At 38.3% G+C, this 15,256-nt stretch overlaps 1 protein-coding gene across 10 annotated transcripts in view; it reads left to right on the top strand.

The window, feature by feature from the left end:
* The window catches only part of DLG1 (discs large MAGUK scaffold protein 1), a 145,707-nt gene that overhangs the window by 48,455 nt on the left and 81,996 nt on the right, over positions 1-15,256 (top strand). For all 10 annotated transcript variants that reach the window (XM_063408668.1, XM_063408660.1, XM_063408664.1 and 7 more), the window contains exon 4: positions 3,915-4,079. In XM_063408668.1, coding sequence (XP_063264738.1) covers positions 3,915-4,079 — 165 coding nt within the window. The remainder of the gene's footprint in view (positions 1-3,914; positions 4,080-15,256) is intronic.

Here is a 15,256-nt window from a genome sequence, read left to right as displayed (position 1 = left end):
TTACTTATTCAAGTCTTCTTTTATTCTTAACCTCTTTCTAACCATGGTTGGAACTGTACAGTGAAAATGAAAACTACCCAGGGACAGACTGTTAGACTGTGTTTTCATGGGATTTGTTGCTTTTGTTGTTGGAAGTGAGCAGTAACTTGGGAGTTCTATGGCTGGTGGGTGGAGGGGGCTAAAGTCTGGAGAAAGAAGGAAGTTTGAAATATCTTCTTTTTAAAATACAGGTAAGAGATTAGGAAGACTAAAGTGAACTGCTTGGAATGAGTTTTAGGAAACTTTTCCATGCTTTTCCTGTGAACAGGTGATGTCTGTTCTGAAAAATGGTGCTGTAAAATGTCCAGAAAATCCTTGTTTGTCCTGCAGTATCTTGCAGATACTTTGTTCTTATTTTTGTCTAACTTTGTTTGGGCCTGGGACTTGAAGCAAGGATGTTGTGGGCCTGAAAAATTATTTTACTGTGGTGAATTTGGCTCATTTTTGAGTTTCTTCTCATGCAAACTAGCACTGGTTAAAGTAAATGGATTTTTCAGTAGTTTACACTATAGTGACCATAGAGTTTGGTGATATTTCAAAACTTTTTGAGGGTATGATTTAGCCTAAAGATATCCTGTTAAGTATATTTCATCAGAAAAGAAATGTTTTAAATTAATTTTGACACACCTGTATTATGGAACAGAATCCTTTGGGGCAGGGTCTCTGTCAGAAGCATGTGACAATCCAAAGCAAAGAACTTTGGTTGCTTTGGATTTAAAATTAAGGTTATAAATTATAAAGCAGTCCATAAAGCTCCTTAAAATTAATTGGCCCCTACCTAATTGAGTGCTGGGAGGTTTGCAGCTGAGACTGTCTGCAAGTTCAGAGCTGCTTTGCCACACCTTTTTCTTTGCTTTGATGTGTCCCTTGCTCGGCTGGCTCTGGTAAATTGGGGTCTCCTTGGAGCCTGGATTTGGGTGTGGGATTGCATTCTGGTACTTGTGAGCACAGTAATGACCACTCCCAGCCATTGGCAGTGGGTTGGCCTTACCCTTTACCTGCTTTTCTCCCTGTTATGCCAGTATTGCTGTGTGCCTCAGCTTGTCGTGAACCACTTCAGGGAACTGCAGAAAATTTGTTACTGCTGGGAGAGGGGGGAAAAACATTCTGCTGGATAAGCCTGCTGAGCTTGCTCACTGTCTGAAGTCAGCTGTGTGCTCCCAGCAAGGGGCAGGGAGATGAAGCTGTACAGCTGGACCGAGAGCAAGTGAATGGGTTCTGCTTCTTCAGACCCTGGCTGTCCTTGGAGAGAGCTGGGCTGTGAAATCGTGTCCTTAGAGCCCTGTGGAGGGCACCTTGCACAGGGCATTGGATGCAGCAGCACAATTAACCTGATGTGACTGGGAGAGCTCACTGAGCTCTTGTTCAGGGGCTGGCAGCTCCTGGGAGAGGAGGGGAAGGGGCAGTGCTGAGTGGTGGTGTTTGACCAAGCAGCTCACTTGAGCTCAGACAAGAGGTGCTGTATTCGGGGTGGTGCTCTGTAGTAAAGCAATAGGAACACTGCTATGGAGAGTCAGCTGTTACAAGATACAGTAGTTTGCTTTACTTAAAGCACTTTGCTCAAAAGTAGTTTCTGTGAAGGGCTCTGGTCCCTTTCAGATTAGGTCTTAGTGTGGATATTATGTTTTCCTGCACTTCTCAGAATCAACAGGGTTGGAAAAGGCCTTTGAGATCCTCATGTCCAACCCATGACCTAACACCACCTTGTCAACCACACCACAGCACTAAGTCTTTTCTGAACTTTGTGTCAAATAGGAGTGTCAGTCTCAAATACTATATCAAAATCTAATTAGCAGTTCACTTTTAATTTTTTTTTTTTTAGAAGATTGTTGGCCCTGTCACTGCCTTTTAGGGGAGAATTCTTTATCACATTTTTTCATTTTAAATCAAAATAATGAAATACCAATCTATTAAAACTTCATGTGCACTATTATATTATAAACACTGATGCACTCTATAATCTAAACATATCTGTTAGTGAAATACTGTTTGTATTCAGTCATGTTCAAGTATTTGTTTCTAATAAAGTACCTGTTTCTAAGAAATATGTCTGGTTTCAGGAAAAAAGCAAAGTGATTCCATGCTTCATCTAAAGATATTAACTGTTCTGTAAGGGAAATTAGTTTTAATTAACCTGTGGCTGTTGGACTAATTATTGTGTTCAGGGGTTTTTTTGTGTGTGTGTTTGTTGTTGTGTGTGCCCTGACACCCACAGTAAAACTGGAATGATCCACTTCTAGCTTCTACAGGATCTTGTCTGAGATGATGTGGAAACTAAATCCACTTTCAAATGATTTTTCTGTATTTTCTAATTAAATCAAAGCTTAAGATCTGCTGGGGATATTTTGGATCACAAGTACAGCCAAATACAGTGGACCAGGCTGCTTTAAGCTTGCAGAATTCCTACGTTCTCTGATGCCGCAAGACATTTTCTCTGCTTCTTGGAGCTCCAATGTTTATTTTCTCTAATTACCAATGTGGTCTAATTTGTACTCTGGTAATGTACCCTTGTATTTTTGGCCAACACTTTGTTTAAATTATAATTCTTGTCTGTTTCCAATGTTTAATAAGGCTACTCTAGAGAGCTAATGTCAAATCCTTTCAGGGTTTTATTTTGATAAGTGAAAAACAAGTCAATCTCACAAAAAAGATAAATGGCAGCAGTCTGAGGCTGAGCAATCCAGCATTTTGATGCTGCAGGAAAAGGAAAACAAAATAACTTTTATCTTCTGGTAGTAGTGAGCTATTAAGTTGATTATCTCATGAAGCCTCTCTGCTAAAAATTTGAAAAATCAGGACATTTTGAATAACCACTACAATTTTTCATAACTGTTGCACTTTACTATCTCTCCTTTGGTACATCCAGCTGAGGAGAAGGTCTGGAAGTGTTTGGAGTTGGGTTCTGGTGGCAACAGAAGATATAATGCTCTTGCTTCATTCTTAAGAGTTATTTCTTATGCTGGAAGAAGTGGGTCTTGTGCTTCTCTGCTAATTAGTATTTTTAGAGAAAATACACTTGAACTCCTTCTACTTTACAGTAGAGTTAAGAATGTATTAAGCATTATAGGAGGTGATAACTGATAGATCATTTCAAGCAGTTTTTTTTGTAGTTTATCCTGTAGATCTTAGCTTTGTAATATTGTAGGTGTTTTTGATTAAGGAGATGGATTTTTGTGGTAACCTGAAATAGAAATTACATGTAATTCTTGAGAGGGTTTGAAGTTATGCACTGTTTGTCACGTTTGTCACTGTTTGACACTGCCTTGGTGTAGTGTTCCTGTGTGTTCCTGTGCTTACAGACAAGTGGGTTACTTGCAGTTATTTACTGGGTTATGATACATAAAGAACTACCAGGAAAATGTCCATTTTTGACTTAAGCTGTAGTATGTAGTAGAGCTTGGAATTCTGTTTAAAAGAAACCCTAAGGAAATACTTTCTATCCTAAACATGCCTCAATAACAGGAATAACTTTTCCTAAGATTAAAATGATTATGTTTAGAAGGTTTTCCTGTACCCTTAATAATATGACATATAAATTATTAATAAGTGTTTATGAACTTGGGAATATAGTAGTAGTGTGTGAAAGTGAATGTGCTTAGAAAATATTGAGATGTTTTTTATGGGCACAGTAAACTCTGCTGGGGTTTAGGTAGCTTTATAGTAATCCCAGGTGAGACTAAAAGGGCTGGAAAATTTTTGGAAAGGAACAGTCTTTAAATTTAAAATGCTAATTAAAAATTTTATTTATAAATTTTATTGCCTTGAAGTCAGCAAGGTCAGAAGAACACTTATTTCTGTCTGACTTAGGTTTTCTGGATAATCTTTTCTTATTTCTGTGGTGGCCTGATCTTTTTCTATATATTTTTTTTTTTCAGAAATACCGCTATCAGGACGAAGATACACCCCCACAGGAACACAGCTCTCCACACATTGCCAATGAGGTGACGGGTCCAGAGCTGGTTCATGTATCAGAGAAGAATCTGTCACAGATTGAGAATGTCCATGGATTTGTTTCCCATTCTCATATTTCACCAGTAAAGGTAGGCGTTTTTGAAGTTAAAGAGTGAACTGTTTTGGAATGCTCCTCAGGAATTAATTTTTTGGGGGCAAAAAATTTATGTGAAACACCTCTTTCTGTTTTTTGTGGAACTGCTCATTTGTGAATTTTACTTTGTAGATGTTAAAGCATTGACTTGGTTCCACACATTCTTACTAGGCATGCTTGGTAGTAAAATACCCAGAAAATGACTGTAGGTAACTAAAGATTTTGGATGTGGTTTTGAGGGACACTGTAGTTCATGCTGTCACTTTCATTTTGGATTTTCGGTCACAAACCTGTAGAGTCAATTCCAAGTTAGTTTCTAGTAAATATTTTTATATGTGCAATATGTAATAAGCCAAGTGCAATGTATGTCTGTGGAGATTTTCAGCATGCAGCACCATTATGTTCAGGATTTCTTCAGTAACTTCAGATAAATTTAAAGATTTAGACAGCAAACTGAGTCTGAGGTTTGGGAGTGGGTAATAACAGGCAGTTTTATTTACTGTGTTAGTAGATAGATGTAGCTCCATCATGTTCTGGATAGCACAGTGGTTTTTGTGTCAGACTAAATGCTGTTTTCTATAACATATCTGAGTCTTTATGGCAGGTTTTGAGGGAGAAGTGGAGAAATTATTTGACACTGGGGAATGTTTGGGCTTTAGAGGGGTGAGATGGGCTTCTCGTGGTAGGCTTATAGCTTGGTACTCTCAGCATGAATTGTTTGTGAGTGACAGTGTCCTTTGTAACTGCAGAGAACAAATGCTGTTACACTGAGAGCAGCCCTGGGGAGAACGACTTGGGGGTGCTGCTGGATGGGAGGCTGGACATGGCCCAACAACGTGCACTCATGGCCTAGAGAGATAAACATGTCCTGGGCTGCATCCACAGCAGATGGGCAGCAGTGGGGAGGGAGGGGATTGTGCCGCTCTGCACTGCTCTGCTGAGACCCCACCTGCAGGGCTGTGCCCAGCTCCGGGCTCCCAGACAAAGGAAGGACATGGAGCTGTTGGAGCAGGCCCAGAGGAGGGCACAAAGAGATCAGAGAGCTGGAGCACCTCTCCTGTGAGGACAGGCTGAGAGAGTTGGGGCTGTTCCTCGTGGAGAACAGAAGGCTCCATGGAGACCTCAGAGCCCCTTCCAGTACATAAAGCAACTGCAAGAAAGCTGGAGAGGGAAATGCTGCAAGGTCGTGCAGTGATAGGACAAGATGGGGAATGGCTTCAAGCTGAAAGAGGGTAGATTTAGATTAGATATTAACAAATTCTTTCCCATGAGTGATGAGGCCCCAACACAGGCTGCCCACAGAAGGTGTGGCTGCCTCATCTCTGGAAGTGTTCAAGGCTGGGTTGGATGGGGCTTTGAGCACCCTGGTCTAGTGCAGAGTCTTCAAGCCCATGGCAGGGAGTTTGATCTAGATAATCTTTAAGGCTCCTTCCAACTCAAATTATTCTACGATATTTTAAGAAAAAAGTGTTTTGAACCTAGTTATATTTCCATTTTTTCAATCATGAAGAAAAATTTTGTTGAATATATCAGCTCTTTATCATTGACTTGTGAGGACTCTGTAGAAGTACCAACTGTAGTGTATAAGTGCCTTTAGTAATAGTTTTCCAGCTTTTCTGAAAGTTTTAAAATGTATATGATGATATTGAACCAGTGATTTTTACTTATATCTCCATAATGAACTCTCAGTATTTTTCCATAGTCTTCAGCTAGACAAGCTGAATCCTTTAAGCCTAATGAGTAACCTTTTAGAAGTGGGCTGTATTGCCCTCTGAAGAGCCTTCTGAGAATACTCATGTGACAAAGCTTTCAATTTTGGGAATGGCTGGGACTTCAAACTTTTCTTGCTTGTGAAGTTAGACACTCAGTAACATACTTTCACATGTCTAATTCCTTGAATTTATTGATGTTCAGAAAGTAATAGAACACCTTTTATGTGCAACCATTAGAAATAAATTTAAAGAAAATCCTCTTCCTCTGGGGTCTTAAGGTCAACACTGTTTATTCACAAGCTTTTCCTAATTGCTAGAGCAGTTAGTCTTGCCTTTTAGAAAGCGTAGAGGGATCAAAAAGGCAAAGAGGGGACCTGTAAAACTGTCTGGAACAAAGAAAGAAAACTTTTTTTGAAATAGAATTAAGCAGAATTAAGAATTAAGTGTAGTTACAAAGTATGGTGAGGCCTTTTCGAAATACTATGTGTCTTAGGTCTCTGAGGAGGATTGCTATTATCTATCTCACATTGGTAAATGCTGGGAAATCTTCACTCAAGAGGGAAGAATGTTCATCAGGGGAATATTATCACTCAGTTTGTATTACCATTTTTAGCATTTATCTGATTATTTTCAGGTAACTCCTCTTTATAAATTTCAAAGCAATGTATAGTAAATTGAAATTCTACACAGCTTTGTTCGTCTGGAAACTGGGGTGGGTGTTCCAGGTTTCAGCTGTTTACCAGTATTTTGTGTAATTTTGAGTTCTGATGCTAATTGACTGCTGGCTTGCTTCTCTCCTGAAGAAAAAACCCAAGGCTGCTGTTATATTATTAGCATAGCCGGTCTGCTCTGCTTTTGGTCTGATGATGTGCAAGGTGTTCGTAGTTTTGGCATAGCTCGTGCTGAAGATCTGTTTAGAACAACAGCACTGATTTAAGAGTGCTTTGTGTGATTTATTTGGTAGGTTGGCTTGGTGCACTGTGCAAAGACCAGGTCTTCACTGATATATAAGGTCTCGATCAGCTTTCTTCAATAGTTCATTGCTTAAGGAAACTATATGTAATAATGTTGTGTTTATGACAGGAATAAAATAATAGATCTGGGTTTTGTTTTAAATATAAATGTTAAATGCACTTAAACTTTCAAGTACAGAGTTAGTAGTTTGAAGAAGTCAGTGGTTTTATGATTATATGTTGCTTTTTAAGCAATGCTGCAGAGGCCAGGAGAATTGGATTTTTGAGGAATACCTTCTGTTGTAGCAAGCTCTCTGCAGTATGGAGCAATAACATAGAAGGACAGAAGGGAAGGGAGATGCCTGGTTCTGAATAGTTTGTACTTTGTTCTTGAGAGAAGCTTTCAAATACTGTAGGACTTAAAACAGCTTTTATAACTTGCTTGGACACGTGGATGCTATTTCAAAGAGTAGTTTCCAATGTCCAAAAATACAAATGTGTATCTCAAATTGTTAGATGAGTATGTGATTGCTGTTTATCAAATGTTAAGTACTGTAGTAAATGAAGGTGGTTTATCTTCTTGACAGGGGAATGGGCTGCCTCAGATTCAGATTAGGTTAAAATATTGCATGTTTGCAATAAGCATAAAATAATAGATTAACTATACAGATTTAAAGTAAGACTTACAGGTTTTGTCTTGTTAGAGTGGAGCTTTGTCAGTTTAAGAAGAAATATTTACTGCCTGTGTCTCAAGTAGCAAAGAAGTAAACTTGGCCATGGGGATTTTGTGTCCTCTCTTCTCTAACACTGGGAAATTGAACACTAATGCTGTAAAACAGCTTTAAAAAAACTATGTAATAGTAGAGAATCATGAAGAAATAGTGAAAATGGTCAAACTTCAAATCCTTCGCAAATATTCTGTCTCAAAGGTTTTGAAGAATATTTTCAGGTAGGTAGGCAGCTAGTACCAGAATTTCTTCAATATGAGATTTCCAAATTCCGCCTGGAAACGCGTGGTTCCATTGGGAGGTCCCGAGAGCTCTGAAACGCTCTGCTCTGCAGATTGGCCGCGAGATGGCGATGCTACAACAGGGTTTGCCTCAATGTTACACTGAATTTAGCGCTGTAGGGCAGTGAGATCACAGCCCCGAGGAGTGATGGATTTGGAGTTAAAATATGGTGTTATTGAACAGCTCCAATTCGGTGAAATCTGTAATAGATATGATGGTACCAAGCAGCAAGCTTTAAACTGTGGATTGAAGTTTTCTATCAAGGAAAAAAGCTTTGAATAACAGATTATTACGAGGATATAAAATAGTGGCTCATGGTTCAATAAGATTAAAAAAAAAAAATCAGTAATATTTCTTTAGAGCAACCTGGGTATGACAGATTCTTTTTCTCATACATATGATGTAGCATGGCAATTCAGTATTTAAGTGCAGAACCTGATTGAGGCTTCTATGTATTTCTGGAATATATTTGTGAATTATGTGTTCATATTTGGGGCTAATATTTCACTGTTAATGCAGGAAGTCTAAAGAAAACATGTAATAATTTTTAAGCTACTAAATATATCTTGTACTGGAAAAATATACCATGACTAGCATGGTAAATGTGTATCTTACTCTGAAATAAATTCTTAATATTGCAATATTCAATGCATTTCCATTATGTCCATAATTCCCGTTTGAAACTTGCACAAGTTCTTAGAAACTTTTCAAAGTAGTTGATAAGTTTATAAATGATATTATCATGTGGCTGCATGTGGTAACAGGAAACTAGACTTATTGGTTGAGAAAAGTCTCTGCTGTTCTTCTTTCTTTAATCAAATCTTTTTCCATGATCTATCTCTGGAGGTTTTCACCATAGCACAAATCTTCAAAGGGTGTGAGAAAAGTGCCTGCACCTGGTTTGTTCCTTTCATGTGTCACAGATATGGACAGCTGAACAGAAATGTTTTATTTGGAACGTTGTACTGGCTTTATTAGTCTAGTAAGGGGCCTAAAATTGCTTATTCATGCTATACATGAAAATATTAATTACTGACTGAATCATACATCTATAAGGAGCTAAAGACATTTTAGTGGTTGAATATTTCGTATCTCTAGGACAGCTTTGTGCAATCATCAGTGGAGTAACAAAACACTCTAGGAATTATGAGAAGTATGTTTGGGTTGGTGGGGGGAGTCTTTAACTTGTAGTTCCATAGTCACGGGCTCCTGTCTGTATTTCATTCAGCACCTTTGGCCGCTTTCCTGTCCTCACATGTCCCCAGGAATGGTCATCCCTGTGCAGGGGGCCGGGGCCAGGCTCTGCAGGGATCAGCATTCCCAGTGCTGGCTGCCTGCTCCATCTCCTGCACAGACCCGGCATTCTGGCTGGGGCTGTTGTATTCTGCTACAGCACTTGTGCTTCAGGTGATGCAGTAAAAATCCTCGCTTCCCTTTACCAAAGGGAACATGTGGATTAACGTTGTTTATCCATTTAAAGCAATTGGAGGACTCTTTTGTGGTTACATAATGTCAGTGAATAAAGCTATGACTTCATAATATTATGACATTAAATGCAAATGAGTTACTGTTTTCCTGCCTCTGAACAATGAAATGCTTCAAACTGAGATGAAATACTGTTCACCATTGAATAAAGGATTGAAGTTTTACCCCCAAATTCTAACCAAAGGACTCTTTTTGCCCAGGTGAAGCACCCAGGGAATACCTTTGAAGCAGTAGCTATGCCCAGTGCCAGTGCCCTTGTGCTTTATCTCTGCTTACCCCTTGCAGTGTCAGATATGGGAGAAAATATTCAGGCTCAGTTTGCATTATAGTGCAAGTCTTTTATTAGAATAAAAGCAGGAAGACAGTTTACCTCTGTCTCTGTGAACCTCTGTTGGAGTTTGTGATGGTGTATTGAGCAGGGAAGGGTCTCTCTACACCTCCACCATTCACTGCTGAGAGAGGCAGTAGGTTAGTCGGGCATTTTATTTGACCTAGTGCTGTGAGTGCCTGTAAGGTGAGAAGTATGTCCTTCAGCCTTTCCTCTCTCCTTGCTTAGAAGAAGCAGCTTGTGGTTTCCTGCCCCTTATCCTGTACTTTGTGAAGTGGACACATAGTTTCAGAAAAATGTCTAATAGTGTGTCAGTGGTACCCAAACCTTTGCTGAGAAAGGCTTTGTATTCCTAGCACAACAGTTCTGCTGACTACATGCACTGTCTGTGAAATAAATATCTTGTGCCCACTTGGTGTATGCCTGCTTTTTTCACATGTTTAGTCATCTTTGGAAAAGTATTTCCAGGACCTAATGGTATTTACGCTTGATGGTTTTAAATCAGCCCTGTTTTGAAACTGCTTATCTATTAGTGCTGCAGTGCTGTGTAATAGCCCACTTATCCTGACTGTGGTATCACAGGAATGAGATATGGCAAGGTGGTACTTGTTCTTAAAATAGCTTCCAGAAAGGAGAGGGGAAATTGGAACTTGCTCTCATTTCTGTACTGGCAAAACACAGTGCAGCTGTTCTAAAGAGCAGAATCAATGAGCATGTGGAGAAATGAGAGATGAGAAAGCAATGAATGCATTGCAAAGAGAATTTCTGCTGCACAAATCCCTTAAAGCATGTGCTTGAAGATCAACTTGTTGATGTAGGTTTCTAGGTTTTCTTAGATGCACACAATAGATGCACTCAATAAAGATTGTGGAGAAACTTCAGCTGTAATGAAATAAGGAAAAAAAGAGAATTTGGGATTTAGTTAAAAAACCCAAAGCAAACAAAAATGCCCCTCCAAAACCAAACCAATAACAAAACAAAAGTAAAGGGTAAGGAAGAAGACTGGTAATCATGGATGGAGGTTACTAGAAGGATCTCGGAAGAACTTGTCTTCTCATTGCATCATCTAAGAGGAATAAGAGCTCAGAGTTATAACAGATAAATGGAATAATCATCTCAGTACTCAATTTACAGTCAGAAAGGCAAATGGAATACAAGGAATAAATCTGCGAAGCAAAAGGGAATTAAACTGCATTATCTTATCACTCCAGAAATCTACACCATTCATTATCTTGATTAAGAAGGCAAATTTAGATACTCAAAGAAGAACAACAAGAATGATTAGAGACAGAGGGCAGCTACTGTGGAATGAAGAATGAACTAGTTTGACCTCTCTGTTTGGTAAAGAGTTGACTCAGGAGATACCAATGAAACTAGTCAGTAAAGCTGTCTCTCTAAAATGATGAAAATGATGAAGGAATGGTTATTTCAGAAATTAAAATTATATTCAGAACTACAGATTAGCTGTTTTATAGCCCGTAAACACAGTGATCTACAGTCAGCCTCTGACTTTGAAATAATCTTTCAACTGCTGGTAGTCTTCTGGTTTCTGGCTATGCGAACCAAGGTATTACAGTATACATTGCTTGTTTCTTCAACTGCAACAAGCACCTTTATTTAACTCCTTCCTATTAAGCTGTATGAAAATAGCTGTTACATAAATGTGCATATTTACACATCCTTCCTTCAATGCTAACAATCTCCTTTCCGTATGAACCCAAATCTTGTGCTGATAATATTAATAGGTTCCCTTCTTTTTATCTCCTGATATGTCTTCTCTCTAATCCTCTGTTTTCTCAAGTGCTTCCCCAGAAGTCTTTTAGAGCTTGTGGAGCTGCTGTTAAAAGAGTCTTCTCTGTTAATTGGGAGAGTTTTTCTGCTTCTAGGAAGTCTAATGGTCTTTATGTTTTGAACCGTGTGGGTTCAAGGTTAGCCAGCAGTCAAAGTAATTTTAATTTCGTCTTTTTGCCAGTAGATTTTCTTGTCCTGCTGCCGTTTGAGTAGGTAGGTGAGGTTAACCTGAAGATACTGTTTCCATTTAGAAATTAAAGATGAGCTGACATGTAATTAGCAGGTTGGGTTATGAGTGTGAGAAGGTTGCAATCTGTTACTTTTTTCTAAATTGAGAACTTTGTAAAGCTCTGCCTTCTTCAGCAGAAAGGCAGTGCTTCTGGTGTTAGGAGCATACGTAGAATACTGAGAGCCATAAAGAAAAACTTGAAGAAATGCTCAGGTATACTTATTTTTAGACTAGTATTGTACTTCGGTGGTCCCACTTGAGAGGAGCTGTTATCCAGTCTTTAATTAAAATGCATTGGCCAAGTTCTTCATAGGTTACTGATTTTAAACTGTAATTGAAGAACATGGAAATACATGCAAAGGTGTCAGTTTGTGTTTTATAGTAAGAAGCAGTTGACCAAATCTGCCCAGTTCTTCATAATGATCTGCTCAACAAATTCTTGTCAACAGAGACAAGAAAGAAAAACTGTAACAGATGGTCTGTGGATTAATCCAAACATTAGAACAACCTAAGATACAGTAATCAACATCAAGTCGTCCTAGAAAGGGGTTGCACTGTTTTCATCCGAGATTTTCCCTGAGCTCTCGGTGCACTTGGGTTCATTTTGATGACCGAAGCAAGCCTAGGGAGACTTGCATTGAACACAGGATGTTTTTATCAGTCTGGCGTGCCAAAAAGATGGGCAGGAGGTTCATGAGCAGGGTGCGGAAGACCAGGCAGTTTAATCTGCCCAGATTGGTAGGTTGTCTGAGGTGTATTGTGAGTAATAAGGTAATAATCTTTTATATTAAATATTTATACTAAAATAGATCATTTTAGAATAGTTGTGCTGGGATATGTTTACTTATAAGTTGGTTTCAGCAGTAAGAGATGTACTTTTTATTGATTATGTAATTGATACTTAGTTAAGATCTGTCCTTCAGTCCTATCTGAGCTAAAAGTTAAGATAGACTTTCTAGCATCTTTTAGCAAAAAGGGTTAACAATTTTTTTTCTCCACAGAATTTGAGTCCTGAGCTCCTGGGCTTTGGCTTAGAATACTGCATATACTTGTTTATGAGACTTAGACTTATACAGTAAAAGTTTGTTAAATCTAGAATTCTGAAAAGTGTAAGAAAGAAACATGAGGTTCTATCTACATTTTGGGTATTGCTTTTGTTCCCATGCCCAAGGAGTTTAAGTTACATAGTCTTATGTTTGAATATCCAAGTTCTGAACATTTCTTTTGCCTCTGTTTTTGGTCAAAACCTGACTGATATTGAAAATAAAATAAGCGCGTGCCATTGTTTTAGGGGATTCTTGAATTTTCTCTGTTAAGACAATCAGGTTTTTAACCTTTAGGGTCTGTGCTTTTTTTAGCCAATACTCTGTTTAGCCAAATAGTAGTAAAACTAATATAAGATACTTTTCAAATGCTTCAGGGTGACTGATTATTTTTGTTTAGAAAAGGTAATTGAGATATAATTGCTGTTTCTGTTAACAATCAATTTTTGTTGCTGTCTTTTTAATTTTAGGTGTGCATTCTGCTTGTAAAATTATGCCCAGGAAACCTTTATCTGAGAGATTAAAATACAGCATTATGTCATGTTTTGACCTGTCTTAGCAAGCTGATAATACCAATTTGCTTGGATAAAAAGTCAGAGGATTTCTAGATGAAATATTTAATGGTTGTTTTTTTTTTTTTTACATTTAGTAACCACTGTGAACACTGTATCTTGCTAATTGGCCACAGAACAAGTAATGTTACTCTGCAGCCTCTATAAATGCAGACGAATCTTCCAGTGAATTTCTTACCCTATAGAGAGATGTGTACTAGTGTAGAAATCTTAATTATGTGCTGTTTTCTTTTGGGGCGGTACTCTTTTCAAATCTGCATAGTCTCAATTCTTGCCTAACAGTAAATAGTAGTTTTTGTTTTATTTTAGTGTGTGGTGGTTTTTGTTTGCTTGTTTTTAATTTTAGCCCCATCAGTTCAATATTCAGAATATGAAAAAGGGGCGATGAAGCTCTCTGCTCCTTTTAGGACTTCCTGCAGTTTCCTGATGAGCCTCCCTGTTCTGCCTCCTCACTCTGGAGGCAAACATTCACAGATGTAATTCCAGCTGTGACATCTGTGTTGATGATTTTCCTTTCTCTGGATGTTGCCTTTTCCATGCAAATAGAAGTTTTCCCAGTTTCTCCATGTGGGTGTTTTACCCTCTGTTGAAATGCTCTTTGACTGGAATGAGCCCTTGTTTTTACAACCTCCCACTGTTTTTTCAGCTCTACAAGTGACCGTTGTTCTAATCTGGACTCCTTTGTGCTGTCCCAATTTTGTGCTAGAGCTATGCTTTGCCTTTATCTTTAGGTTGCTTTGTAACATAAAAATCAGGGTTTGTCTCATCACCACGGTACCAGCTCCTGCTACAAATAACTGCAACTGTATCTGCTTAGGCGTCAGCAAATCTTGCTCGATATCATTAGATCCATATGGAGTGTAGGTGACACAGATTGCTGCCTTGCATCACCAGCAGGATTGCATAACCTCTTCCTTAAGTACTTTTCTGGATTTCTCTCTCAATTGAAATTAAATCATCATTGCTTCACTTTCAGGAAGCTTTTTGTCCTTTCCTGAAGCGTTGATTTCTAAAATCACTTTGTAATTGATGCCATAGTGGATTGTTGGCTGTGTGGGGATCATCCTTGAAAGAAACTGCCTTAAAACACAGAAAACATCTCTCATCTTCAGACAGGTTGATATAATAGTAAAAAAAAAATACCTGCTTGGTACATTTCTTGTCCATGTATTGAGCTGTTTTCTTCGAGAATTTTGCACAATATTCCATGTGACTTTATTTGGAGCCTATGGAGAGAAACAGAGAGAAAAATTAATCCTTGAAGAAGGTCTTTTGAATGCTAGACAAATTCTTGTGCTCGAACATATTTAATAAACTGTATAGCAGTGTTAACATTCAAGGCCATATGTAGAAAAAGACAAAAAAATATTTTCACTTTGACTCTTTATAAAAAGACTTGGAACTCAAAACATGTCATTTGTACATTGTTCCAAACACCTTCAGTCATAGCCAGGGATTTAATCAATTTATCTGGTAATAAATTCATAGTATTTTTCAGGCTAGGTATGTTTTTTGTGTCTGGAAAAAAATAGGGCTCAGGAAGTGCTGCAGTCTTCCTGTGAAAAAAAATCCCATTATGAATAGCTTGTCCATTTGCAAGGGTTGTTGTATCTACTGTGTCTCAGGCATTTCTCAACCTCCATTATCTATCTTATGCTCGTACTTTAAGGACACTGCACGGACCCAGTTTCATATGACTTACAGTGATAAGCCATTGTGTTTTATAAATATTAATAAAGTCTGTCTGAAAGGTGTGCTCAGAATATTGGCATGTGGTGTGTTAGAGCTGTGCTGGTGACTAGAAGTAAATGGTGCATTGATCTCACTACGACAGATTTCTATTAATGTACTTATTATTTCTGCTTGTAATGGAAGCTGGCAGGAAAAAAACTGTTACTCAGAATAGGACAGCTGTCATTAAGAATTTGTTAAACAGCACATTATGTTGCACCCCAAAAAGTAAGTGAGGGAATTTGCTAACTCCACTAAAATGCGCGTCATGAATCAGTGGATTTTTAGAATTACGTGACTGTAAGTTGTGGCTGTCTT

Source organism: Prinia subflava, chromosome 11, assembly GCF_021018805.1.
Source record: "Prinia subflava isolate CZ2003 ecotype Zambia chromosome 11, Cam_Psub_1.2, whole genome shotgun sequence".
Lineage (NCBI taxonomy): Eukaryota > Metazoa > Chordata > Aves > Passeriformes > Cisticolidae > Prinia > Prinia subflava.
Note: the sequence above shows the minus strand (reverse complement) of the source record. Positions and strands in the feature narration are given on the sequence as shown.